Here is a 27,853-nt window from a genome sequence, read left to right on the forward strand (position 1 = left end):
ATCAAATAAATGCTTCCTTTTTAACCTGGAAAAATACACACGATTTAGAAAACAATTTAAAATGGATCTTCCCATTATTACCAGTGCTATTGTGTGAATTGGGCTGAAAGCCATACAGTTCCTTCCTTGCCAAAATGGGGCATAACCATGTTTGTTTAGCAGGCTTTCATGAGTGTCAGTCCTTACACTGAAAGCTCCTATCCTGTCACCTGTTTTTAAATGCTTCAAATTTAGGAAGCCTGCTGCAGATGGTATCAGTAGTTTTACTGATCTGAGGCCTTGGGCAGATTCATTTGAATTGCTTTGAAACTGCATATTCAAAATTCAATAAAATAAGAGGGTCTGATGGTGCAGCTGCAGCATATCCCCTCCAGCTGGGTAAGCTGAGATGTTTCAAGGCCCTGGACTAGCAAAGCCTGGGTGTGATATACAGATTATACAGATAGCTGCCAGGGAAGAGGTTTTGGCAGGCTGGGTGCAGCAATACCCCCTGCCAGCAGACTTGGGAGTAACAGTGACTTTCATGCTATGTGGCATCTTTTGCTGGCTTTCCTAGACAGAAATTTGTTGGTGCAATAGTGGCAGCAGGCCAGTGGGAGGGGATTGCCTCAAGGGTGAAGGGATGGAATGTAGGAAAAACAATAAAATCAAAACGCTCCAGTTGTTTTGAAAGTGATTGGCTATCCTGAATGCCTTGGTATGGATCCAAAATTATCTGCTCCGTGGGCGGGTTTTGTTAAATTGCATTCAGAAATCATATTTGCCCTTGGGCAAATACCCTTGCTTGTATGCATACTAGTCAAGTCACGTGCACCAAAATGGAATTCACATGGTACTTTAGTCAAAAAGCTAATGTCAGTCATTGTACCTTTTATGCATATCCAGTCCCTTGGTTCTTTATGCCCATTTAAATATGCAGAAGTGCTTTTTATTATTACCTTGCCTGTAAAGCACTGAGATAGATATATATATATATATTGATATAGATATACACACACACACATATATAGGTCATGTAATTTTTTGCAGTATAGACCCGTCTCTGCATATGTACTCAGCACTTACAAATATAAATTAAAATCATGAGGCATAAAGTATTTTGGTTGATGGGTTCTGATTTTCTGAGATTTCTGCTGTTAAACTGTGGAAGTAATTCCTTTACGTACCATGCGCCCATGCTTTCCAGATAACTACCTCAGTAGCAGTACATGGCTTATCTTTGTGGCATTGTAGTGCCGGTATCCTTGTGAGCTTCACAGTTCTGGCACAGCCACCACAGTGCCTAAAGGTGAGAAAATCAGAGAATACATGCAGGGACATTATTTGAGCACCATATCATTGGACTGCACAGTATGTCCCTAGTTACTGAAAGGGCTACCATGAAATTTAATTTAGAATTTTACAGGCACATTTTGAATTGGAAATCTCTGTAATAACTTTCCCTTTGCTCAGCCTTTTAACTGTGAAATTCAATTGGGGAGTTTTGAAGCAGCAGGTAGTGTCGCAGCACTCTAGAGGGATTTTGCCAGAATTCAGCTAAAGTGCTTGCAAGTGTCATTTCCATATTTAACTAATTTCAGTTTTTAATTAGCTCCGTGTGAAAAATGAGAGTTCACGCTGAGCTAAGCTGTCAGCACAGAGTCTTGTTTCCTTTCTAGCCTCTCAGGACAATTATTGCAGCATCCTCTGGTTTTTTCAACGAGAGTGCTTAGCCACTGTACGCTCAGTCCCTCCCATTGTTCCCTGGCAGGACTCAGTGAGTGTGTTGTGTCTAGCTTGCTAAAATGGAGAATATAAGTTCTGAAAATATTTCAAATACAAAGTTGCTTCAGTAAAGGTTCAAAGAACTTCATGGGTCTGACTCAGAAATATACAGCAGAATACAATGCATTCCTTCCTCAGACCTCACTGGTTCTGTGCAGTCAGTTACATTGTTCAGAACAATATCTGATCATGTCAGCCTCATTACTTACTGCACTGGGTAATATTATGTTTTAGAAAGCACAGTCCAAAAGCAGGTTTTTTTCATGGTGCTTTCTGCAACTTGAGTGCTAACAATGCAATGCACCAGAGACTCTTTCGTCCCAAAGACCTGTGGTCCTCTATAAAAAGCGAACTGCTTTTGCATAAAATGCCATAATGTACTTACTATAGGGATGGAAATTTGTTAATCCTGCATCTGAACTGAAAATTTACTTCTGAGGACTTGAATGCAAATGTTAAAATACTTTTCAAGAATGAAATGAGAGCTACATCTTATGTAAACTCTGCAAAAGCACAGGATGTGAACAGATTTCTGAAATAATTTTATGAACTGAGAGCAATCCTGAGTTACATTTACGTGACAGTCGTATAATACCTTTGTTATTTTTGAAAGAATGCAGTCATTAAATTGTCAAAATCACATTTAAATGGAAAAATTGGTGAAATAACTCTGTAGGTGTTATCACAGGTTTTGTTGTGTTTTTTTTTTTTTTTAAACCTGTCCTAGAAGGTGAGATTTGTAAAGATTTATGAATAGGTTTGGTAGTGTCTTCATTTTAATTTCTGTTCATATCCCAGGAAAACAAAGGTTGTGTGTATTTTATTTCTCACTAATTAGCATGGACACTCACTTCCAGTAGACAGAAGCAGATTTTCTATATTAGACCATAAAATCAAATGCATCTTTTTCAAATTGAAATGGATGGAAAAAAATCTCAGCTGTAGCACTTTCTAGTGCTTAATGTTAGTACTTAAATGTTAGTAATGTTGTGAAAGAAGGAGGTAAATACGTTGCAGAAACTTGTCAGATACAGTGACACTGAGGAGTTTCTAGTCATTTTTCTCTTAAGTTATCAAGGAGCAGTTTTGATACCTGCTTCCAAGATGAAGCAAAGGCTTGAAAGGTAATAAAAAAAAAGAAAAATAAATTTCATAGTGAAGATTGAGGCTGAAATGCTAGATGGATTTTCAATATAGTTTAGGATTTCTTTTTTTTTTTTTTTTTTTAAATATTGTATTTATTTACTATTTCATCTGTCAAAGGAAAAAAAGATATATATAATCCTGGTTTGGTTGCTGGCCAGCTGGGTGTTACAGACATGAACAAGTAGAATTTGAGTGTTAGCTCAAGTATTAATGTGTAGTTCTACCTACCATATACTGCTTTTTGCCCCTTGTAGTGTAAGTTATCTTCTCTTTGAAGGATAATTCCCAGCTATTGTATTGCTATTATTAAGTAATCTTGTTACATATATTAAAATTTATTGTATTAATCATTTAACATAATTCAGTTATGCTTTACAAAGTGTATGTAATTGAAGGCAAAGGGTTTTGGGGGTATATAGTCTAGCTTATATTTTATTCTAGGATTCATTAATTAATTGTATACAGTGATGCATATGCTAATGTATTATCACTCATGTCCAATTCATCCTTGAATTTAAACTGTTGACTTTGGAGGGTGAAGTTGTTTGTGTTGCATTGCTGTTGCCTGTAGAAACCACTATTTTTTCAGGCATTGTTATGATATTTGCAGTCTCAAATACTTAAAATAAATAGATGAGTTCTGAAGTGAAGCTCTCTCCACTAAGTCAGTGACAATATTTTTTGACCTTGATTACAATGGGGCTTGATTTTAAATGGCTCTAAACTGGCTGATGATGAGCATTCTGCATTGCTGACCTCAGACAGTGGAATTGGCTTCTCTACCATTTTGTATGCAAGACAAAAAGCTTCATGATGCTCTGTACAGTAAGCTATCTTCATTTTTCTGTTGTGGACAGCAGCTTCATCTGTAACAGTGATTTCTACTACCTCTGCTGTGAATTTTGTTATATCAAGAAGAAGATCAAATTGAGCTAGTCTTAAAAAAAAATATTATGAAAGGCAATTTAAGACAAAATAGATAAAGAAGAGTAATACAAATATTAAAATGTAATTCAGTGTATATTATGATGATGTTCCTTAGATGAAATGGGATGCAGGTATCCAAATTAAATATAATTGTCTTCCATTATGTGTGGGGCACAGTGCTTGAAATGGACTTAGGTAGACTGGTGTGCTATCATAATGTTTCTTGGGACTTAAAATGCTTATGCACGCTCTTCTTCTTTCCTATAATTGCTGATGAAATTATGTAACAGGATGTTTTAGTGATGCAACTGATAATCATATATGAACAGACACACAAGCATGTACACACAGAAATTCCTTTAGAATGTATATTGCTGCAGTCTGAAAATTTGTAACTGCCACTTCAAAATAAAGCAGCAATCCGGAACTAAATTCCTGACACTATATAAACCCTTCATTGATTTCTCTGTTTTCTGATGTACTTCCATATTGGTGTGATCACACTGAAATCATGTCCTCACTTGCAGCTTGCACTTCCTTACTTGCTCTAGAATTCTAGAGAGGAAGATGAAAAGGCACAGATGCGGGAGGGCAAGCTTCCAGTCTCTGCTTTGTTAGAAAAATTATTTTTCCTGTGAAGGCAAAAGGAGCAAACTTCAGACTTGGAAACCTTCCAGGAATAAGACAGGTATAAGATTAAAAGCAGAATATATCCCAGTTATAGTAAACGCACTATGGGAAGTGCTTAACAGAAATAATGTAAGGACAGTGGAAGAAAATTTTCTCAAAAACATAACTAACGTCCAATTTGATAATTGTTTATTTTTTAAAAAGTTAACATTAAAAAAAAAAACAAAAACAACCCAGAAAGGAATATGAGTTACAAGGCTGTAACTGACTGGTTGTATATTTAACAAATAAAATCTGTATATATGATATTCATATTTGTTTCTATTGTGGATCAGTAGAACATCTAATTCGCCTTATGTTAACAATGTCAGCTTTGCAAGGCACATAGAAGGTCTAAGTCTGCCTAGATGCTAAATATAATCTGTATCTTTATCTCAATAACGAGATACGATTTAGGCTATGTTTATATATACCTTTTGAAGCATATTGTGAAAGAAGTATAAACAGTTTATAGTGTTGAAAATTAATGAGAAGCTTTGGTAGAAGAAATCATATTTACTTCTCAACTTTGGCTTTATTTCCTCTTTGTAATGAACTTTTAACTCCAATAACTACGTTGTGTAGAGAGTAAAGCCTTAAATTTTATCATTCATGCAAGGTTTTACAGTCAGGTGCTTAAATTAAAGTATTCTGTGTAATTTCTATCAAGGGAAGAATATATTATGTATTAGAAGTTACACTATTTTGCACTGCGGACAGAAATTTGGCCATTCACAATCATGCAGTTCCACTTCATTTAGTGTATGCAAAGGAGTAATAAAGGTGAAAACTATTTTCTTATCAATATGGCTAACACTCAGAGGTTGCATCAAGGTCTGAATGGTTTGGAACAGTTAGATTAAGAAAACCTTGTTCAACGTGTTTGTAGAGATTAGGGAAGTTGCAGTTTTGAAAGAAGAACATAGTCGAATAAATGTTTGACATGATATCCCCTAGGGTTACATTCAGTATTAAAAGTAAAGCAGTTACTCTAATTCTTATAAGTTCAGGCATCAGTGATTTAAGAGTTTATATTTGTGTCTATATTCCTTGAAACACCAGTTTCAATTCTCAGTTAGGTTCCTCCTCCTCTTGGAAACAGAATAAAGACAAGCTGGGTATTTGTTCATGATAATGGTGTCTTTTAGGTGTGAAATTAAAATAGGATTCAATTTTCTTTGTATTAACATTAAATGCTCACAATTTCTCAAAAAAAAAAAAAAAAAAGTTTTTCCATTGTGTTTTAGTCAAGAGCATCCCTTTTTGGTATTCTAAGCCTATTTCAAAAGTGGCAGCATTTTGGCAAGGCTGGTAAAGTGGATATTTTATAATGTGATTTGGGACCTTCCAGGCTGAAAGATGCTGTATGAGGTAAATAAAAGTATAAACACTTTTCTTATTAGTTACAGCCATCTAGTTCTTATGTAAGACCAAAAAGATTGCAGCCTGGACTCTTAAAATTGCCGTAAGAAGTGAGTTTATTGTTTATTTTATATAGTCTCAGGAACTGATTGATCTTGTGCCAGTTTTCTACACTCTGTACAATCTAAGGGCTGTCATGAGAATAAATGAATAGTGCACTGTATTCTGCTTCTCTTTTAAGGTCTTTGTCATGAGATTCCAGATTCTGAAGGTAGCATGCAATGCTGTTACCCTTCTTGTGAGAAAAAGATTGCTCAAAGTGGCACAAAATCAAAACATTTCAGTAAAGAGGATTGAAACAAGTAAAGTTGAAAAGTCTAAACTAGGGATTCTTTCTCCATCCCACTCAGAATGGCGACTGGGGAACTAACAACGGTCCAAGGTACAATGCTCAGCTGCCACTCTGCTTGCCTGTTGTTCTCCTTGGAACTGGGAGCCAGTTCTTCACATCCTCCAATTTTCCCCACCCCCAAAGTAACTGCAAGTGTGTGTAAGCTTTTCAAGTATTTTTGGAAGTAGAAAGATTGAAGTTGGACATAGAGGAATGAACTTTCAAAGCATTGCATGGCAGATAAGCACACAAATCACATTACAACTAATGGGATTTGTGGGTATATCTTTCATGCTGTGCTTTGAAAATGCATTCCATTCAGTTTATTGACGTGCACGGGGAAAGAAATCAGTCAGCTTGGAGTGGGTGTGTGACCAATTTAAAAAAAAAAAAATAATTGCTTTTTTTGGGTCCCCCTGTTTCTTCCATATGAACACAGTGACAATGAACCATCTTATAGTCCTCCTTCCAACTCCTTTTTCATCTTTAATAACATTCATTCAAAGGAAAGCAATTAATAATCCCCAGCAGAAGTTTTGCTGCTGATTATAACAATACACTCATTCACAGAACTGTTATGATATGTCTATAAAGTGTTTCTTCGGCTGGATGCTTTAAAGAAAAAGCCCTGTTTTAAAGTGTTTATTGTCTAAAAGAGTTTACATGCTGAGGGTGAAATTATGCCTAAGGACTGCTTTCTTATGTTTAAGATTGTGTGAAGTCAACTTTCCTTTCCATTGTGTTTTTAAAAAGGCACGATATCTCCTGTGTCTCCCTGGTGAGCGGAAGGAGCATGCCTGACATTTCTGCCGTAGAGGCGAGGCACCGTGCTTTCCCCTCTTAACACAGCAAGCACTGTCCTTACAAAGACTGCAGAAGCAAAGATAAGGGTCTGCCTCTGTTTCCCTCAGCTTATGTCCTAGAAAGTGAGGTACTGAAATTAAGTTTTGCTGTGACTGTGTTTATAGGATCACTCTTGGGTTAAAGAAGCACAGTGCTGTATTCTCTCTGCAGCTGTGAGAAAGTTAGCACAAATGGTAGCCAGCTATTTATGACATTAATTGTTACATAAACATACTGGGTAATCAGTCCTCACAGCTTTCCTCATTTAGACAGAAAATACACTGTCTTTCTCTTTGGAAAGTTACAGGAAGTAGTTGTTGTTTTAAGTAAAACTACTGAAGATCTCAGGCACAGTTAAGAAGAGTATAAACCTGTAGATGGGTAGCATATAGAAGCTTGTATGTGAGTAACAATATCAACTTAATTCAGTTCATGGGGAAGTGGAAAAAAACATGTTACAAGTTATAAAAATATTCAGCAGTGCCATTGTAGTTAATGGAATTCTCCATTTTCAACATTGTAAACTAAAGAAAAAAGTTACTCTGAGAAGTGAGAGGTCCTGTTCAATGTTATGTGTAGGATAAAGAATATAGAAAATGGTTCATTATTGTGCTCTCTAGTCATAACACAGGCAAACTTACTGTTTTAATTAAAATCATGTGATCTGTTAATTCTTAAAGTTGTGTGTTTTCATAATGCTTTAAATGGAATTCCCAAATTAAAGAAAACATGATGCATACCAAATAGCATACTGATAATTAAGATGATTTACTGACAATGAATGACCATGAAAGTTATCTATTAATTGTTGAGCTTCAATGCTCACAGTCAATAAACAGTACTTTTTGCATACATTCTACAACAGTAATATTAAATTTAGATCAAGTGATTTATTTTTGAAATGCTACTTTAACCTTTTCTGCAAACGGTTGAATGCTCAGAAGTAGAAGAGACAGTGTGATCAGGAGTACATCCAAATGTTTTACATGAGGACTGTAGGATTCTTAGTCATTAACATTACAACACAAGTTCATAAATTCCTTAAGTACTGGTAGTCCAGAGAATTGGTTTTTTTTACCTGTTCTTTAATCTCTGGTATCAAATGTCACAGTTAAATTCTTATCTCCCTGAGATCTCCAAGGATATTTTGAAAATATGTCTCTCATAATCATAACTGACTGCTTTGCTATTAATTAAATAGGGTATTCACTGTTGTGCTGGTGAATAACTACACTGGGTTGAGAAACCTGACTGTGGTATACCAGCAACTCCCATTTTATATACTACATTCTCAGCTTATTTAGATGTACTGAAGCTAGTACCCTAGGGTACCTAAAAATCATACTGCTTCTAAGAAACGGTTTATGGCATAAAATTTCAAGGGCTTGCCCATGTTGCATTGACCTAAACATTCCTTAGATTGTCTGGGCTGGTGGATAGGTGGTGACATGCTGTGGTACAGTGTAGGGCATAAAAATGCATCAAAAGCTTCAAGAAGCATTGGGACCAGTGGATACACCAAGGAGTGTTGTATACGTGTAGGAGCAGCTGCGTTGGGTTGAATAATCCATTAACTTACATCTAGCATCCAAAAGTGGTTGTCTTGTAAGAACAGGCAACTCATATATGTACTCTTCCCTACTGATGTTACAACCTCTGGTTCTTCTGGGTTTTCTGAGATGAGAGCATGTGGCATAACAATATTCTGTGCTTTCTTTGCTCTTCCCATAGTGATTCAGTATTTGACTTGAAATTTTCTGGAAACTTTATCATCTAGCCCAGAATTTCCCTTCAGTTTGATAACAGTCAGTTCAGAGTTCATGATTTTATATATGAGTTAAGATTACTCCTATCCAGCGTATGTTTTTTTATCTTAACCAGGTTTGAATTTCATCTGCCATTTTATGGCCCAGTTGCTCAGTTGCATTATGTCCTTATGCAGTTCTCAGTCATCCCTTTTCTTGAATAATGCAATATCAGCAGCAGACTGTGCCACCACCCTTCACGGCCTATTTTCCATTTGGAATTATATCATATAAGCTAGGTCTGGATTTTTTTAAAATACTACTCTAAACTTTACTGTAGATAATGTATCAAAAATGGCAGACATCCACCTATCAAGCCATGTAGCCTTTGTTTTGCTTTTAGAAAAAGGTCCAGGAATGTGATGACTTTTTTGTGAGATCTCTTGGATACCCTCAGGAGGACCCAGACATCCATGTCACAGGCAGACTAGGTATTCAAGGAAGAATAGAAAGTTCTGGCAGTTAGTCCTGAATTTTAGGAGAGACATCATTGTTTCTCTACCAAGGAAAGGTGCTACTTGTTCACATTGTTTATTTTAAGACTACTTCTTTTAAGTAACAGAGACTTGTATCCTTTGGTAAGTATTTTCCAAGCAATCTAATATGTGTTAAACTGGAGGAATCGCAGATTAGAACTTCCTGTACACACTGTCCCTTTCTGCCAGTAACAGAATTGAAAGGGCATTAGTATAATTGTGAGTCCAGGTACTTGGCTGCAGCAGCTGTCTTTGAGACAACTACCCCAGCCATTGTTTAAGGAGTCATATATTCCATTCTAGCTGCATACGGACAGTGCTTGTATTCCTCTTGCTGCAAATGTGGCTGAAGGATGGCCAACAAAATTATCGACCAGTGGATGGTGTTGTCCTCAGTAAAACATCTACGACTTACTGAAATCAGACTTTGTCAGGCATATTTGTTGCCAAGTCCAAATTTTGTGAGAGAAGTTTTACTGATTGTCCACAGTGATAAGATACCTTGTACATAAATAATGCTTGCATAATTGCTTATCCAACAAAGCCTAGCTGTTCTCTGTGTTGAGTTTCTGTTAAAATCACGTTAGCAAAATGTGGATCTCAACTGATTTAGTTCAGTGAATTCTGACTGTGGGTGTTTGTGAACTGACCTGTAATCTCTTCAGATGTGAGGAGCTAAGGGAAAGAAAAAAAAAACAGTAAGAGCTTCTTATTTTTCTTGTTATAGCTACCCAATAATCCATGCTCCTCAGTTAGACACCTGAATGCAGTAGTTAAAATCAAGTGTAGTGTTTTCAGGCACCGTGCAAGTTTTTCCCTAGTTCCTCCATTTCTCTTTTCTGACTTTCAGACCCCTGCTATTCCTGTCTCACGTGTCTCTTGAGGAAAGGTTGTCAGTTGTGATGAATTGTGCATTCATTTTGTAACGGGGGCAAGTAATCACAAGGGAGTAGGCCTAACACACTTGTTTCACTTGTGACTTGGGTTGAACTTGAACCTATTTCTCAGGAGGAATAGTAGTAGAACATTAAAATACTATGCTGCTAGTGTTTTAAGTAATTGTTATTTTATGAATAATAATTGAGATCAGTAAGATCAATTTCTGTTGTTCCTAGAGTTCTGTTGCATGATCAAGAAGCAGTAACTAGTACAGAACTACGAGTCTCAGCTGCATAACATTTAATACAAAGTAAGCATGCAATAATGTTTAATTATGTTTTATTTTTTTGGGATACATTTATTCTTTTCAAGTTATCTATGTTACCCATCTATATGCACTCAGAATTGCAAAACATTAAACTTCTTTTGCTTCATACAAATATTGTGGTACATTAAAACAACATACATACTGCATGAAATAAAAAATAGATGTGCAGATAGTTCTTTGCATGTATATACTCTAAAATTACATACTGCTAAGATTTATTAGGTACCTTTTGTCTCATCATGTCTGTGATTCATTAGGCCTGATTTGGAAATCACACTGATGTTGCTCAAGGCTAACAAAGTATACTGGAATAACAAGAGTTACATCATTGTTCATCTCATGAGTGGATGGGAAGGAAACTTCTAGTGTTCCCACTCCCCTATAATACAGTAGCCTACATATAGCAAATGTGCTTTTAGTGCTTATTTCCTAATGTTCATGATATAATGGACCAATTTCTTCTTCACATGTACAGAGGCTGGTCTGTTACGGTTAAACATATGACCAGATGTATCCTGGCAAGGTGAGATCATAGTGTGACAGGTTCACTGTGGATGACAATAATTTAGGGTTTAGTAAGGATGACAACTTGGAAAATTAATACATGGAAACATTCTGAATTCTGTTCACTTTTATAATCATTTTTTTGAGTTGCTTAGGAAATACTGAATTTTCTAGCAAGCAAGCGATGCATATCTTCCAGACCTCAACTGAGAAGATGCAGTAGGAATGGGGAAAATGGTGGATCATTAATCTGCGTATTTCTCCCTTTAAGAAAGAATACCAGGGAGTAAAGGGATAAGTGCAAAACCTGATTCTGCCCTGCTTATTGTTGTTGCTCTGAGTTGTACTACAGGGAGATCTCTAGCACATGAAGACATCAGAGGTGTCTCATTTTAAAAATACATGGTCAAGAGTGACAGAACAACACAAAGGGAAGACAGCTTTCTTTGCCTGAAAACAATTGTCCATTAGACTAAACTCTGAATGGAGTGAGCATTGGGTTTATGACCAGAATGAGAGAAGACTGAAAGAAAGAGGAATGTGGGGACACTACCGAGTCTTAGAGAACATTCAAGAAAGTTTTGCACGTACATTTTGTCATTTTTTTGTGGATTTGTATACCTTTTGGGTTTTCTTAAAATAATACGTGATTCACTCTAGGAATCTCTATCTTATGTAAGTCTCACATTGATCCTTGACAGCTCTACCACCTGGAGTGATGAACTAGTTCTCTGCTTTTGTTCTTGATGGGCATGCAGGTTTAGCTTCCAGGTGCTTCTGCTCTGTGTGTATGTGTGTGTTGATAGGGTGGGAGTGAGAGACTGATTATTACTTTTTACCTAAACCTTAAAGGTTTCACTTCAAAATTTACTGTTTCGATATTCTCATTTTTTAGAGAATGTAAATACACAATTCACTATGATGAGTTACTAGATGCTAGTGTTAAATGAACCAGAAAAATTCTGACAAGCTCAGTGTTTGAAAATGAGATATCGGAGACAAGAACTCAGAAAATATGCTTAAATGTTGAGGGGAAAAAAGGAAACAAACCCAGATAATACCTACAAAACGTACATAAGTGCTCTAAAATATGATTTATGAATACATCACACATGTAACAGATAAAATGGCACTTTTTTTGTGTTTTAAATCTTCAGGGATTTTTTTTTTTTGTCCCTGAAGGTTAATCTGTAAACTAAATGTGGAGCCCTGTAAATATGTTCAAGGAAGTGGGCTGTTTTGGAAAATCAGCACTCATCTTGATGGTCAGCTTTGGCTCTAGCTGAGTATCCAAACTCATCTGTCTGGTGAATATCCTTTGGAGAAAATGTGGCCAGTACTGTAATATCTGATGAAAGTATGTTATTGGTGAAGAAGGCAAAGCCACAGCATCACAGAATATTTAGTTGTAGTTTCAAAAAAACCCCAAGACCCACATTATAAAAAATAGGAAACAGGCACAAATTCACTAGCCCAAATTTCTTTTCTCACACACATGCACTCAAATTTTGAGTGGATCCCCGTATTTCTAATTAAACGGGCTTCTACTTATTCCTTTGCTGAAGGCATTTTTGTTTGATTAACAGAACAAAAGGTTAATCATATAAATTTGCTATCTCATGGCGTTCTGAAGCAGGAGAGAATAGCTACCTCCTTGTTCTCCCTGCTTGGCTGCCAGTCAGGTTTGCTATATGCAATGCAAACACAGAGCTTTCCCCTCAGGCCCCTGTGACATACTTTTCTCAAAGTATTCTTGGTAGAAGGTGAATGTTCCTCATGTTTGTGACTTCATCTGTCTTAGTGGAAGTTTGTAGATCATGTAATGGATGCATGAGCTGTGCAGGAGATTGTCATCTTTTCTGTCTCTGTAAGGGACTGTAGCAGACATGTAAATCCCTGCCCCGATAAGAGGGAGCTATAATTGCTCCTACCTAATGTGCATCTATCATTAAACCACAGAGCAATGGAGTTATTAATGAAATCGTGGAGTACTTGGAAGCAGATGGATCAAAGTTTTTCTTGATACCATGTTAATAAGATCTTTTATAATTCCTTGTCCAAATTTACCTGGTAATTATAAGTTAGCAACAGCAATTCCCTTGGACAGACTATTAGTTATGATTTCCTTATGTCTTTGTTTTAAGTAATGGTTCACAACTTGAAACAGCAGATTTTCATCTCTGCAAGTGACCTACATTTATGGTTATATTTGCAATAAAATAAAATTGTAAAAAATTGCAACTTTGCATGGACACACTGAGAGTATAAAACACAAAAGTCTAATTCTCCTCTCTGACTTGTTTTCATTTTGGGACTCTGAAATTCACTTAATCTTTATGCACTCTGTGCTTATGGGGGTGGTCCAGCTGAACTCCGGAGCACTGGTGTGTACGCATCATGTGGGAATTGCTGACAGTGCAACCATGCCACAAGCTGCTCTGCTACCTGGTGTCCCCCGGCCCTCTCACATCTATAGCACAGATGATGTGTCTCACTTGATGGGGAGAGTCTGTATAAGCTAGCGACTTTTCTGTTGTTTGAGCTTTGTGAATAATTTTTCAGTTTCATTGACATACTGAAAAAAAAAACTAGTTGCTTGAGATTAAACTGAAAAGCCTTTTAAAATGTTTCGGCAAAACAAAAAAGATTAAATGAATAAAACATTTGATCCCACATAAAATTTTTGTATATTAATCAGGAATTCTTAAACATTCCCTAGAAATAAATTTTCAACAGTGTCTCAGCAAAACATCCTTCTAAGGTTCATATTTGGTATTTTTTAAAATAGCAGATGCTTTAATGTTTTTTCAATTTTTTTTCCTAATAGCAAAAAACTTTGCAAATTCAGAATAAATGCAAAATCTGGCAACTTCCCTCTTCACACAAAGTGCCTTGTGATTTTAGTTACTATTCTTAGACATCTGCATGGTCAGTGGGTATGTCTAGAGGAAGGTGATGTTGTGAAAGCTGTCTTGCTTCTCAGCTGCTTTTGTCAAAAATATGGAGGCTCAACTCTGCATAGATATCTAGGGTTTGGGATAGATGGATTCTGGGGGTGGGGGGTGCTTTGTTTTGTTTTCTTGGGTTTCAGGAATATGTATACGAATCGGTCACATCTAAATGGATTCCATGTGTTCGGAAATTATGTGTCTGAGTGATGTCTCAAGCACTGTAAATTGCAGTTCCTGGGATAAATCTTTTCCCTTATTTATCCCTAATGTTTGATCTCTGAACATTTAGCTGTGTGACCACTGCTGGTCCATTTGTGACCACTCCAGCTCTTCTACAATTGCTTGTAATTGGATGCAAAATGTCTGCTAATCTGAAGAACAGAAGTGAACAATTTTAAGGGTGCCCATAATCATACATATTTTCTGCTCCTAAACTGACAGTGAATTCCCTCAAACACTGTTTTAGTGTATAACTGGAAATGCTGTTCTTTGTGGTATGTAGGTTTACATCCATCCTATGCAAACAGTAAGAGTGCTGGTGGTGGATGTAAAGAAAGGGAATAAAAACAGCTTTGTGGGCTTTTCTGTCCCTCACCGCTCCTCTATACCGAGAGGATGCCACAGGGGTAATATGATGAAAGTATGGAGATGTATTCAGGTAGCTTCTGTTTATACAAGGTGAAGAGGCACATAAATCCACTAGCTGAATGATTCAGACCTGTCAAGCCTCATGCATTATGCACAGGACTTACTCAGTTAGCCCCTACCACAGGGCCTCTAACTCCAGCGCTTGGGAAGGTGATGCCTCGGCCTTTCTCCCAGGCCGTACCTTGCGTGCCAGGTGCAGCCGCGTGGCCTCGGCCAGGCCTCCACAGGGCCTGCCTCCAGCACAGGGCCCGCCTCCAGCACAGGGCCCACTTCCGGCACAGGGCCTGTCTCCGGCACAGGGCCTGCTTCCGGCACAGGGCCTGCTTCCGGCACAGGGCCCGCCTCCGGCACAGGGCCTGCCTCCGGCACAGGGCCTGTCTCCCGCACAGGGCCCCCTTCCGGCACAGGGCCCGCTTCCGGCACAGGGCCCGCCTCCGGCACAGGGCCCGCTTCCGGCACAGGGCCCGCTTCCGGCACAGGGCCTGTCTCCGGCACAGGGCCTGCTTCCGGCACAGGGCCTGCTTCCGGCACAGGGCCCGCCTCCGGCACAGGGCCCGCCTCCGGCACAGGGCCAGCCGGAGCTGCCGCCAGCCAGCGCTGCCACCAGAAAGTTCTGCCAGCAGGCACCTTCCCCAGCTGCAGCTCTATGTAGCTCCTTCTTGTGTGGCCCAGGTGGCCAAGCTTCACGCGCTGCATTAACGAAGACTGGGAGGTCAACGGATTGGCAAAGACCTGGGTTTGTCAGGAAAGTTTAATCTACAAAATGAAGACGGAGGCTGTTTAATCTGTTGATTTAAATAAGCTGCAATAAACACAAAATAATTGCATTGCAATGTCATTAGTGTACATAGGGCTAAAGCTAATTTTATAATAAACATATAAATTATCATATATAAACTCGGAGCTAGTATTTGCAGTAGCACTTTATTTCCAAGATTGTATCCCCCTGTAACATGTGAATCAGGAGGTGGTGCACAAGTCTGAAGAAAATGCTTACTTCTCTGTTTTGATACATTGGATTGTAAGCATTTTTCCTTCTTTATTTTGGGTATTTGGAAGATTTGATAACTGAACAAAAGTCAGATTTATGTGAGTCATCAGGGCTTTCCTTTGTTTTGGTTTGGGGTTTTTTCCTGCCTTTTTTCAGCATATTCGCATTCCCCTGAGACAAGTCGCTCTGCCGTGTTTTCCCCAAGACGCTTAATTGAAATGATCTGTAGCCTCTCCCCCAACACCTCTCTCCGCGCGCGGCGCACTGATTTGTTTTCCCCGCCTTTGTGTCTCCGGCAGCGATGCACCTCCTGGGGCTGAACTGGCAGCTCCGGCCGGCGGACGGACACACCTTCAACAACGGGCTGCGGCCGGGCCTGCCGGGCGCGGAGGACGTGGCGGCGGCGCCATCTGGCGGCAGAGGTGAGGCGGCGGCTCGCTTCCGCTCCCGCGCTCCGCTCACGCCGCGGTCGCGCAAAACCTGCCCTGGAAAAAAGGCTCTTTTTGGCATCGCGGGTGCTTTCTCTGCAGCCGGTGGTCGTTTGCTGGTTCGTTGCCCGGGTGTGGCTGTTCTTACTCTGTCTCTCCACGTGTTAGTGCACAGAATTGCGTGATTTCTAGAACCTCATCTACTAATGAAGATGTGCTCCCTCAAACGCTAAGGAAGGAGCACTCGGTCAAAAAATGTACGTTTTACTGGCTCTGTGTCCTGTTTCCGGGTATAATTTCAAGGTCGCAAAGGAAAAGAAAAAGCTTGACTTAAGAGAAGTGCATTGTACCGCTTGAATGAGAGAGAGAAGTCCAGCAGGGAACAAATTCCCATGTTTTCTTCTTTTGCAGATGTAATTCTAATAGGATAGAATAGAAAACATCAAGGACAGCCAAATTTGTCCCGTAGTAAATAATCTGTTCTGTGATGCTAGTATGAGCAATGTAAGCAACAGCTCTGTATCTCCTAAGGAAAAACTGTTCCAGTGGAGGATGACAGACAGGGCAGTGAGAAGAATGAGGGAAAATCTAGAAACAGAAATACTTTCTTAAACTGAGAAAGCATGTATTAAAAATACAGAGAAATTACATGTCATGAAAAGGATTTTAATCATTTGAATTGAATGATTTTTACTGGCAAGGTTCAGGTGTTTTCTTTGCTACATCGTGATAAGGCTTTCCCTGGTTATTACAAAAGCTATGATAAGGCTGAACAAAATGTTTCAATTAGTCAAAGCACCTCACAGGCATTAGTGTACTGTGAAGGTGGGATGGAGTGACTGAAACAGAGAAGTATGGGCACTTGCTATTGGTCAACAGAAGTATTGTTCAGAGCTGAGCATCATCTTGGTCTCCAGACCTGTGGCTCGTGTTAATCTTGCTGATTTCTGAAGCATGTTAGAAACAAATGCTAACACAGGATGCTTGCATTGGCTCTATTTGAAAAAAAAAAAAAAAAAAAAAAAAAAAAAGTTGAAATAGAGCTGGGAAAGGAAGCAGAGCTGTTCAGTGGTGTGCCTGATCATTTCATGGATTTGCTTCTGTTTTCAGTAAATGGTGCTGCTGCACCTCAGCTTCTTCTCATTTTCTGTGGAGGGGCTAATTTTGGCTTCCTCCTTTTCGTGAAATCATACATCCTAGTGGTGGGAAAAAACCTACAGATTTTCAGACAGCTGTTGGCTTGGCTTTCATCTTTGACTGACTGTAGGGTCAAACTGGATGACCAGCACATCCCAAAGTACAAGGCAGAATGTTTCTATTACTGCTGAACTTCTTCCAGATTGTGCACAGGTGAGAGACCCTATGGTTTTAGGCAGGAACCTGAAGAGCTCAGGTCTGCAATTATGGTCACTTAGCAGGCAACTGCAGTGTTTAACACGTTTCCAAATTCCCTCCCCTGCAGCTTTTTGTTGCCATCTCTGTGCAAATATAGGGCAGCAGGATTGTTGAATTGGAATGTGCTCATCTGCCTGGGGCACTTCAGTGCAAATTCTGGCAGTTTATCCCAGCCCCACTCTAATTAGCTTTGCACATTTGAAGAGGCTGAGATGCTGGCTGTTTTGGGAGTGGTAACCTCCTGTAGAGGAGACAGGAGACAGAACTGCTAGATGTGTTTTAAATTGCTGCAGTTAGCTTGCCTCAGAGCATGTTGGAAAAGTTTACTTGTTCTTCTGACATTTTGTAGAAGGTTGCTGAAATGTTGATAATCTGGGGGAAGGGGGAGAACAATATTTAGGCAAGTAATCTTCCACAGTGGAATAATATGAATGACAGGTTTGGATGAACACAAGGAATATCTAAAACACATATTCTTATAGCAGGGAAAGGTGAAAAGTTTTTCTATCTCACCTTTCCTTTTATTATGTCCACGTTAATATTGCTATCCCAGCAGTTTTTAGGAAAGCCTCTGACAGCTTTTAACACAACAACCATTGCAGGGCTCAGGGCTCTGGCAGTGGAGAGTGACCTTTCTATAATTGACACAACTCAGGATGAAGCCATTCTTTTCAAAACATGGGTCTCCCAAAGAAACCTTTAACCCCTAGACTGACAACGGCCACTTAAACGCAAGCTGTGCCTACTCAGCAAGCAAGGCATTTTAAAGTAGAGCAATTTGAAAGGGGAAAAAAAAAAAAAAAAAGGCAGATATTTCAATTTGATCTGCTTGTTCCTTATTAAGAGACTAAATTCTAGTATGAAATAATAAAGCTGCAATTTAAGAGGATTGTAAATTACTTTATTACTGCAGTTTCCTGTCTGAATGAAAACAAAATTCACTATTAAGATAACACAGTTGCAGGTTTTTTTTAATTACACACTACATCTCACTAATGCTGTGGATGTCTGAAAGGGGTGGGCAAGTGCAATGGGTAGAAAAATCCTCAGTGCTGCTGTAAAACTGCAGGTGAAGTCCTCCATGTTCTGACCAAGATAGCTTTTTGGTTTTGCCTTTAGGCTCTGGAGGTTTTGCTGAACCAGGGATTTAGATTAAGAGACAAAATTAAAGAAAAATTCCTTTCTTAATACAAATAATAAGGTACTATCCCTTTATATAGTACATAATACCCAGAAAGTTAGCACTGCTGTGGAACTGCTGCAGGGATGAGATAGATAGCAATGAAATTAAAAAAAAACTTTCTTAGAGTGAAGCCCATTTGTTTCTTACAGTTGCATAAGGATAATGTTAGAATTTTGGTGTAATAAATCTGAATTAGACAAAAAGGGAGAAAAAAAAAAAAGGCATGTTTGGAAATAATTGCTTCTTCACAAAGAAGTGAATTAGATCACTTTATAGGATTTTTCTGTGCCCAGATTCTGTTAATCTATGCCAAAAATATATTCTATATTTAAAATTATGTAGTAGGCTAGACACACACATTTCCATAAAATATGTGACTATCTATGTGCTGTTTCCTTTCTAATTGACAGAATATACTATAAAAGTCAACTTTAATAACTTCAGAGAACACCTAAAATAAACTGCCATTTATGTGGAAATATCCAAACCAACTCCAGCTGCAAATCCAAGTAAAGAATGCTTTGGTGTAGGGTTTTTTTGTTTATGAGATACTATCTGTGATGTGCTCACAAATTTAACAAATTTCCTACTAATTCAAAATTGGCTTAGTATTTTTAAATCTTAATTATTTGCTATAGTATGGTTTTATAAAGCTGAAAAACAGAGTAAGAGATTGTGGTTTCTGATCCTAGAAACCCACATTTTAAAAGACACCAAAGATAATTATGGGCAAGGATTGTAGACCTGAAAGATCACTCCAGTTACCACAAATATGTTGACTAACTGGAAAAGGTAGATTTGAATTTGTGTTCTGATACTCACATAATCCGGGGTTTATGTGTCTTTGGACCAACCAGCTTGATCCAGGTTCATGCTCAGTTTATGAGATATTTCACTAAGCCTACCACAGTGTGTGGATTTCAAAAAGACAATTATAGTTAATTAAATGGTAAAGTATTGATGTGTCATGAAAAATACTTGTTTCCAATTATCAAAATCAGCTTGTTTTCACTTATCAAATTCAGCATTGAAAATATAACGGCAGTACTGAAATTAAGGAAGTTAAATTTGCTGTTAAATTTGACACCATCTTACTTGCCTGAGATGAGAGAGGGGAAAAACAGATTTCTACTAATCTAGAAGAAATCTGCCTTGAATGCTAAACTCAGCAGTCATTGTGAAGCTGTATAGGCTTTCTTCAGCTCTCTCCAGATGATGCTGAGACCTCTGCCAGATGCTGCAGCTCTGAGTCACAATTTGGTTTGCACACAGAAATGATTATTTCCTAATAGTTAAGATATTTTATCAGCAATGCAGCAGACAGGCAATGTTAAAAGAATAACAGAATTATTAAATGGGAAGATTTGCCACCTTACGTATTGAATCAGGTGGGGTTTGGATGCAAATAGAATAGGTCCTGACTCAGCTGCCTGAGATGCTGGTGCTACCCACAGCTGTGTTCCTGCTGGAGCCTAATCCTACTCACTAGACAGTGTAAGGACTTGGGAACAACTGGAGGGAACTCTTTGTCGTGTTGCAAAAGATAAAAAGATGGAAAACTCATTAACAGTGTAAACAGCATGAATCTTTGGGTTTCTACTATTTCCTTTCAGAAGCTTTGAAACAGATGATCAAAATGCAATAACAATCAATGTATTTTAAATGTCACTTCCGTTACCTTCATTCAATTTAATCAAGACATGCCATCATTTTCCAGGTGGATTAATCTTACTAAGTAGTTATGTGGCTAATGCAATGTAGATCTTAATTAACACATTAGCAAGCAGAAGTATTAATATGGACGCTATGAAGGCTTTCAGATGTGGTCTTCTGAAAATATATCAGGCTCTAGGGCTGTCTTAGCAATAGCAAAGTGTTTGACTAAGTTCAACAGAACAGGAGTTTTGTTTTTGTGATTGTGTTGATGGTGATAGTGTGAGTTGCTGTGTTTAAAGTTAGGTGATGTAGTGTATTATGTACCATCAGAGATGATTGTTATGTTGATGTAGAAATTCATGCTAGTATGTGTTTGTTCTTTGTGAAATGCAGTGAACTGACAGATCTTAATTTTATTTCAGTTATAATTTGCTTTTGATTCTGAAAACAATGAATCTTGGGAAGCTGTGCCCACGTGAATGCTAAGATGTGCCTAAATTTTTAGGTGTATCAGGGTATTAAGGCATGTTTCTTAATTCCACCTGCAGGGCCAAATTGTTTGACTGCAGCTGAGCTAGAGCAGTGGTCTTAAGCAGACTCTCTCTTTGCAGAATTTCTTTTTGCCACAATAGAAATACGGATTAGAGACCAGAAAATCTGAGATTTTGATTTTGTTTCAGAAGCTGTTTTACTGGACTCACGAAAGCTCATACAAATTCAGAAGCTTCCTTCCTTCTCACCTCACAAAGTAGAGCTCATTAGTACCTCAGCATCTTCCGCATGACTGAAGTTCAAGACGTGTCATAGCAGCTTCTCCAAACTCTCGTTTCCTGACTTTTTACTTTATTCAAGGTGTGAGAATTTGTTTTACATCAGTCAGTCTCCTGTACACATTTCAAGAAGAATCTGTTTTGACTTGGGTCCTAGGGCGCTTAGGTATTAGTAGCAGATATTTTGAAGCATAAGTTCATGTAAGAAGTGATCAGTGTGGTAATAGTGCATAGCACTGATTTTTTTCCACTGAGGAAATTTGTATAGAGAAGACATTTTCTACTTTTTTTTGTTTGCCTTTGTGAAACAATAAGGAATGTCCAGTCATATAAATAACAAATTTACCTGAGGAAAAAGTGAAGCTATCATTGAAAACTATAGTAATTCCCATGCATTCTGTTTTGCCAAAAAGTCAGTGAGGTGTATTTTTATATTGGATCGTTTCCTTTACACAGCTGTACCATAAATTTCTTCGGAATTCTGAGTCATCTCTGAAAATCCCTAGCTATATAACAAACAACAACAGAAAAATAAGTTAGATATAAGGATAAGGAGGGCTATGTCTGCAGCAGTGATTTATAAGAAATGCAGAAGTACAAGAAGAGAAGTGAAAGAGAATTCTCTTTAACCCATATTGGTGGTATTTATTCCTTGTATTTAATTTGAAGTTGTCCAAATGATGTTGGTAGTTCATTATAGTTCCATTGGAATAGTTATTCTGCTAGATATTTTTCAAGAGTGTTATCAAGACACAATTTACAGTCATCACCGTTGCAAAGGCACACAGTCAAAGCACTGGAGTTAATTGCTATTTAAATGTGATGTCTGTAGCGTGACACTGCTGGTAGCCAGATTTCATTTTTATTTTTTAATTTTAACTACAGTACGGGAGGGGAGCCTATAATAAACAGTCAAGTATATCTGGTTTCAGTATAGATACAGTTCTGCCTCCCTCCATCGCTGACACTGCTTGACATCAGTTAAATTAAAGGCTGACTGGGCATGTCCCGTCAGCTGCCACCTTGCAACTGACCTCCAGCTCAAAGATGAGGCCTGCTGACAAGTTAGCAGGGGGAGTTTGCATTGCTGTTGTCATGTGTTGCCTATTTGATGGCTTCAAAGGCAAATATACTTGAGTGCTAAAACAGTCTTTTCAAATGTATATGCCAAAATAGTAATTCAGCTGGGTAAATAACACAGCAGTTTAAATGAATAAGTGTTATTTAGTAGATAAATACATGTTTGACTGAGCGATTGAAATGGCTCCCCTGGGTAAGATGAAGAAGTATGCTTTTAAAACTCTCTTTTATAGATGTTTCTAGAGAGGAAATCACAGAAAAAAATAATCAAATATCCATGGGGTTATGAGATAAACAGACAAAACTCTAAGCAGTCACCCACAGCAGAAATAATGATGTTGGGACTTATTTGTTCACAATAATATCCATTGTTTGGGTTAGTCTTTCTTCCCAGATTTGTCACTTTGTCACATCTGTAACTTCACTTAAATGCAGTTGATGTTCTTTGAATGTGATCTGCAGTGGTCCATCAAAATGGAAAAGCTTCTAGAAATAGCTGGAGGGGAGTGAGTCAGGTGGCAAGATGCATTCTCTACATTAGGAAGGGAAAACTGAAGGGAGCTATAAAAAAAAAAGTTTAAGAGTCTCTAGAGACAGTTTATAAAGGCAGAAAAAGGGCACTGCAAATATAAAGCTAGGATGATGTTCTGCTTATCAGATTTGAAAAAATGAACTTAAGCCTGTTAACTAAGAAAAGAGGTTATGTGGTCATACCTACTTTGCATTTAGTTTCTATATTTCTAACTTGGGGAGGAAGGAACATGAAGAGGTCAGTATTGAGACACCTCCTGTAGTATTTTTATGTGATTGCTCTGCATTACTCATCTTCAAGGTGAGAATTTTTAACAGGTCATTGCTGATATTTCTGGTTTACAAGTAGTCATCTGAGAACATCATGACCAACTCAGGTGCACTGGCTGTGTCAAAGCAAGGAGTAGAAACAAGATGTTCTCACTAGTTTTGTGTCTCCTACCAACAAGAGTAACTCAGCAGGAATTCATGAGAGTATGATTCAATAATGCATAATCTTTAGAGCTCTGATAGCTTGCTGGACTTAAAACTTTACAAGTTGTTAGTTAAATTTGCAAATATAAAACTTACTTTAGTAGAACTCCAAGCATTTCTAAATCGTGCTATTTCAGCATTGTAATGGAGAGCTGTGAAAAACGGATGTCATGTATTAAATTCTTAAAAGCAAAACTAAGGATTCCTTTCAGCATGCCAGAGGTGAGGCAGCAGCTGTTTCTCACAGATGTGGCATGGGCTGAATATAGAGCAGAGGCATCCCATACTACAAAAATACAGTCTTGAAATAAAGGGTCATCCCTATGTTCCATTCTTTGTTGTGGATTAAGTGTATCTTGATCATTTGTGATAGTTGCTCATCTAACCTGCTCCTAAAATCCTTCTGCTATGTTGAACTTCTTCAGCTGTCACAGCTCTCTTCCTAGGTACATTTTCCTGAGATGCTGCACGGTTCCAGAAAGAGTGGTTCAGGCAACTAGAAACCAGGTTGCTTATGTTGTAGAGAAAAAAAAGAGCATCTGTGGGGAGATGGTTCCAAAGATAATGCCAAACTGAACTGAATCATTTCAGTATTAGAAACCAGAATCATGTCTCTAGGCTGATTGATAATCACAATTTCAATCCTCTTATCTGCAGTTTTCACCACTTTTTAGGCTAACAACTTCAAAATTTTCGTAAGAAATAGAAATGAATGGTCTTTTTCTGTTAACATTTTGTTGGGAAAATTTGACATCCAATATATTTGTTTACCTCTGACATGCATGCTGAAGTAGTGTGAATATAACTCTGGTTCTCCTGATGACTATAATATTCTCTTTTTGGCTTAACTGATGTATTTTAGGATTTTTGACTCCTGAAACATGCCTCTTCCCAGATAGAAGTGCAAAGCACAATTCTGGAAAATCAAAGAAGGCTAAGGCTAAATTCAACCAGAAGTACTAAAACTTGAGCCTCCATAAGAATTAAATTTATTTGCAAAGTTATAATTCTGGGGAATATATACGCAGCAGTCTTGGAAGCAGTGTAATTAGCAAAAGTCATTGATGGTGGTGTTTTGGAGCTGCTTTAATAACCAATGAAACCACAATCTCCAACAGAGGCTATGGTGGTCTTACCATTTACATGTTCAGTAACCCTGCTGCACTGGAGAAGAGTGAAGCACAGTGGCTGAAGCAATATTCAGTATATTTTTTTTTTTTGGCATAGGTGAGAAACACATGCTTCAGTAATTTGTAAAGCAAATGTGTGCATGAGGGCATTCTAACACCATGTCACTTCTGAGTGTTCTGACAAGGATTCATTTTCGTAACTTATCCCGTGGCATAGGCTGTTTATGTCTGTTGGTAGTCGTTTCAGTACTTAATATCCCCTATATATATATATATATGTTATATATATGTTGTATATATATGCTTATAACAAGGTAAGTGACTATAAGCTGCTTATTTTTTAACTAATTGGAATATTTGATTTGTGCTGCTAATACTCTGAATATCTCTGCCATATCTCTGAATATACATGGCCACTGCTCCACTGAATTCTAGAACTGTGTTAAAAAGTATAAAGTATTATATATATATACTGTATTAAAAAGTATAAAGTGTTTCTTAAAAAGAAACTAAATGAGAAGCAGATTCCAACGTGGGAGAAGGCTACTGATTTCAAACAGATCTAAGCTCCAGATTTCTACCCATTTTATGTGCGGATTTCAGAAATAGGCTAGACTTACTGACTTCAGCATTCACTATGTCAAAGATTAGCACGAGCATCCACGGACTGGAGCAGCTTTGTTGTAGACACAAAATTAACCAAACTGAAAAAAATACATAATGCAGATAAGTGTTGCATATAAGGAGCCTGTGGACAGAGAATACTGGAAGAGGCACCGGTCTATTAATCTTCTCACTTTTATTACTTATACAGCTTTTATCATAATAATAATGCCTACTGTAATACTTCCTGGAAATAGCCTATTCTTTGAATATTTCACTTTGACTATGAATATACTGATCCTGAAGAACAAGGTTCTTTAGAGTATGTCAAGGAGTCTCTTCTCAGCTTGGATACAGTTAATGTTCATTTAAGTATGCACAGTCTGCTTCCGAAGAAATACTTTAAGGCACACTTATAAGAATGTTGAAAAAATTCATCATTTGTTATCATAACTTGAAATTGTGAAGTAAGTGTAATGTCAAAGGACATGAAGGAGCCCTCAGTCTTGCGCTGACTTCCCAGCTCTGGCGGTGATTCCAGTATAGCATTCAACAGGTGATTTTATGTGCTCTGTACCTGGTTTTCCTATCCATGTGGGTAAGGACTAATTTAAATTCTAGTGAGATAGTGCCTGACTTCATTGAGGTAGGAGATATCCTCTGTTGCAGTAATCCATTAGAAATGAAATCATGCAGTTTTTATGAAATATTACATGTTTGAATCTGGTTGATATCTGTGTTCTTGGGCGGCTCTCAAGGCACATTGCTTGACATTCTCAGCCATTTTCCTTTGCAGACTGTCTTTGCAGCTTCTTCTGCTTTCTTTCTTTCTTAGTGCTGTGATGTTATTGTAGACCCATTAACATAGAAAATGAAAAAACAAACAAGTTGCCAAAAACTATATAGCAGTTGGTATTCAGAGCATTCTTTTACCATTTCAAAACACTGCCAACATAATATCTGTTTCATTATGTACAAGTGTAAGTGCTGCTAACATAGATAATTTGGAATCTATAATTGAAACCAATTGCAGCTCTCTCAATTAAAGATAGTCAAGACGGAAAAGCTGTTATGTACTTACCTGCTGGAATTACATGTCATTCTGTGCCATCCTGTTACATTCATACAGTGCTAGAATATATTTTGAAAGTAACTTGCCATTTATTGAAAATAGCATTACACCATGAAAAAAAAAAAAAATTAAGTAAACACTGAGCTTTTAACAAATACTGTCAGGTTGTGTCAGAGGTATCACTAGCATCCAGTGCGTGTTAATAGTGATATTAATGATGCCTTTAAATTTCTGTGGTTCTTAACAGATGTTTTCTGGTCTTTATGCTGTCTGTTGTAATAATTTAAAAATGGATTTATCACCATGTTGTTTGGGAATATGGAACGCAAAATCAAACATTGCTACATACTGTAGCTTGAAAGCACTGCTAACTCTTCACGTATCTCACTCCATGTTTAAAATATGTGTAGCTTCAGAACCATCCTGTTCAGCTGAGAACAGAAGGGATTTGCACCATGTTTTAAAGGTTGACTATTTCATGGGCTGGAATCCAGAGCACTCAACCAGAAAAGTCTTGTATCTTGTCTTCAATAATACATGCTGAAGAACCATCAAATGATGGATTTTAACTAACTACAGCAAGAGGGAGAACGACTTGTAGATGGTCCCTCCTTCAGGCAGAGAGAGTGTAAAAGGCAGCACACTGAGTTGTACTAAATTTCTTTCAAGGAGGAGAAGCTGCATGTTAGAATACAGAACTGTCCTCTAAATCCTCTTCTGTGCGTTTCATTTCTTCTGTCAACTCTCTTGTCTATGACATGAAGTTTATTGGACAACTTTACTATATCAAACAGTGGTAATAAAAATTTGCAATCAGTTCACTTAGATTGAAGTTACTCCTCTAGTTCACCTTTCTGATAACTTTTTTATACCCTGGTTGTGTATAAGATGCAACTGAAAAGAGCACAGGGAGATTTGTATATGCTGAATGACTCTCTACTGTTGCTATTTTTGATCAGTAAAGAGCAGTTGCAGAATTAAAGCGTTGGAGGGTTTAGAGGATTGCAGATGCTCCTCAGCCTTCTTACTTCAAATACAGGGGCCAAATTCATACATGCTGATTGAAACAGCAGGCAGATTGCATCAGAATAAGAAAGTTACAGTTTGATTTAAAAGGTGGCATTGCTACAGATATTCATCTTGAATAAATAAAAATACCTATATTAAAAGCAGTTATCTCATTTCATTTGTATTTGCTTTTATTTCGTAGGACCATGGGTCGCTAGGAATAGCAGCATAGATAGCGGAGAAACAGAGGTTGGCCGCAGGGTCACCCAGGAAGTGCCCCCTGGAGTTTTTTGGAGGTCTCAGATCCATATCAGCCAGCCACAGTTCCTGAAGTTCAACATATCCTTAGGGAAGGATGCTCTTTTTGGTGTTTATATAAGAAGAGGACTCCCACCGTCACATGCCCAGGTACTTTATCAATGTAATTGTTGGCCTCAAATGTCAAAATGCAAAAGTCTAGAGCATCCATGTTATATTTATGTTGGACCTCATGGAGCTCAAGCTTAGGGATTCCTAAGAATTATTTAATTTGTGATATTTAACTGAATACCCTGATATTAAGATTTCTAGGTTGTTACATACCACCACAGTACATTGATAAAAAAAGTAATAAATAATGTTCTTGCCATTCAGGTTTTTAAGATAACTTACAGTTTGGCACTCAAGGTTTGGCACCGATTGGGATAAACCTATCTGGCTATACACCAGTCAAAAATTATGAGTGGTGTTGGTTCAACTCACAGTATTGAAGCACTGTGTACGGCTGGAATGCATGCACAGCTAGATGTGTTAACATATAATTTTCTGTTTTCATAGAAGTTTTAATCTCCACAGGCTGT

The 27,853-nt window shown here is 37.9% G+C and overlaps 1 protein-coding gene across 9 annotated transcripts in view; it reads left to right on the plus strand.

Moving 5' to 3' along the window:
- TENM2 (teneurin transmembrane protein 2) overlaps positions 1 to 27,853 on the plus strand; it is a 693,894-nt gene that overhangs the window by 545,258 nt on the left and 120,783 nt on the right. For all 9 annotated transcript variants that reach the window (XM_042790512.1, XM_042790513.1, XM_042790514.1 and 6 more), the window contains 2 exons: positions 15,984 to 16,106; positions 27,217 to 27,422. In XM_042790512.1, the coding sequence (XP_042646446.1) occupies positions 15,984 to 16,106; positions 27,217 to 27,422 (329 nt within the window). The remainder of the gene's footprint in view (positions 1 to 15,983; positions 16,107 to 27,216; positions 27,423 to 27,853) is intronic.

This window comes from Tyto alba, unplaced genomic scaffold (genome assembly GCF_018691265.1).
Source record: "Tyto alba isolate M040663 unplaced genomic scaffold, T.alba_DEE_v4.0 Super-Scaffold_17, whole genome shotgun sequence".
In the NCBI taxonomy this organism is placed as follows: domain Eukaryota; kingdom Metazoa; phylum Chordata; class Aves; order Strigiformes; family Tytonidae; genus Tyto; species Tyto alba.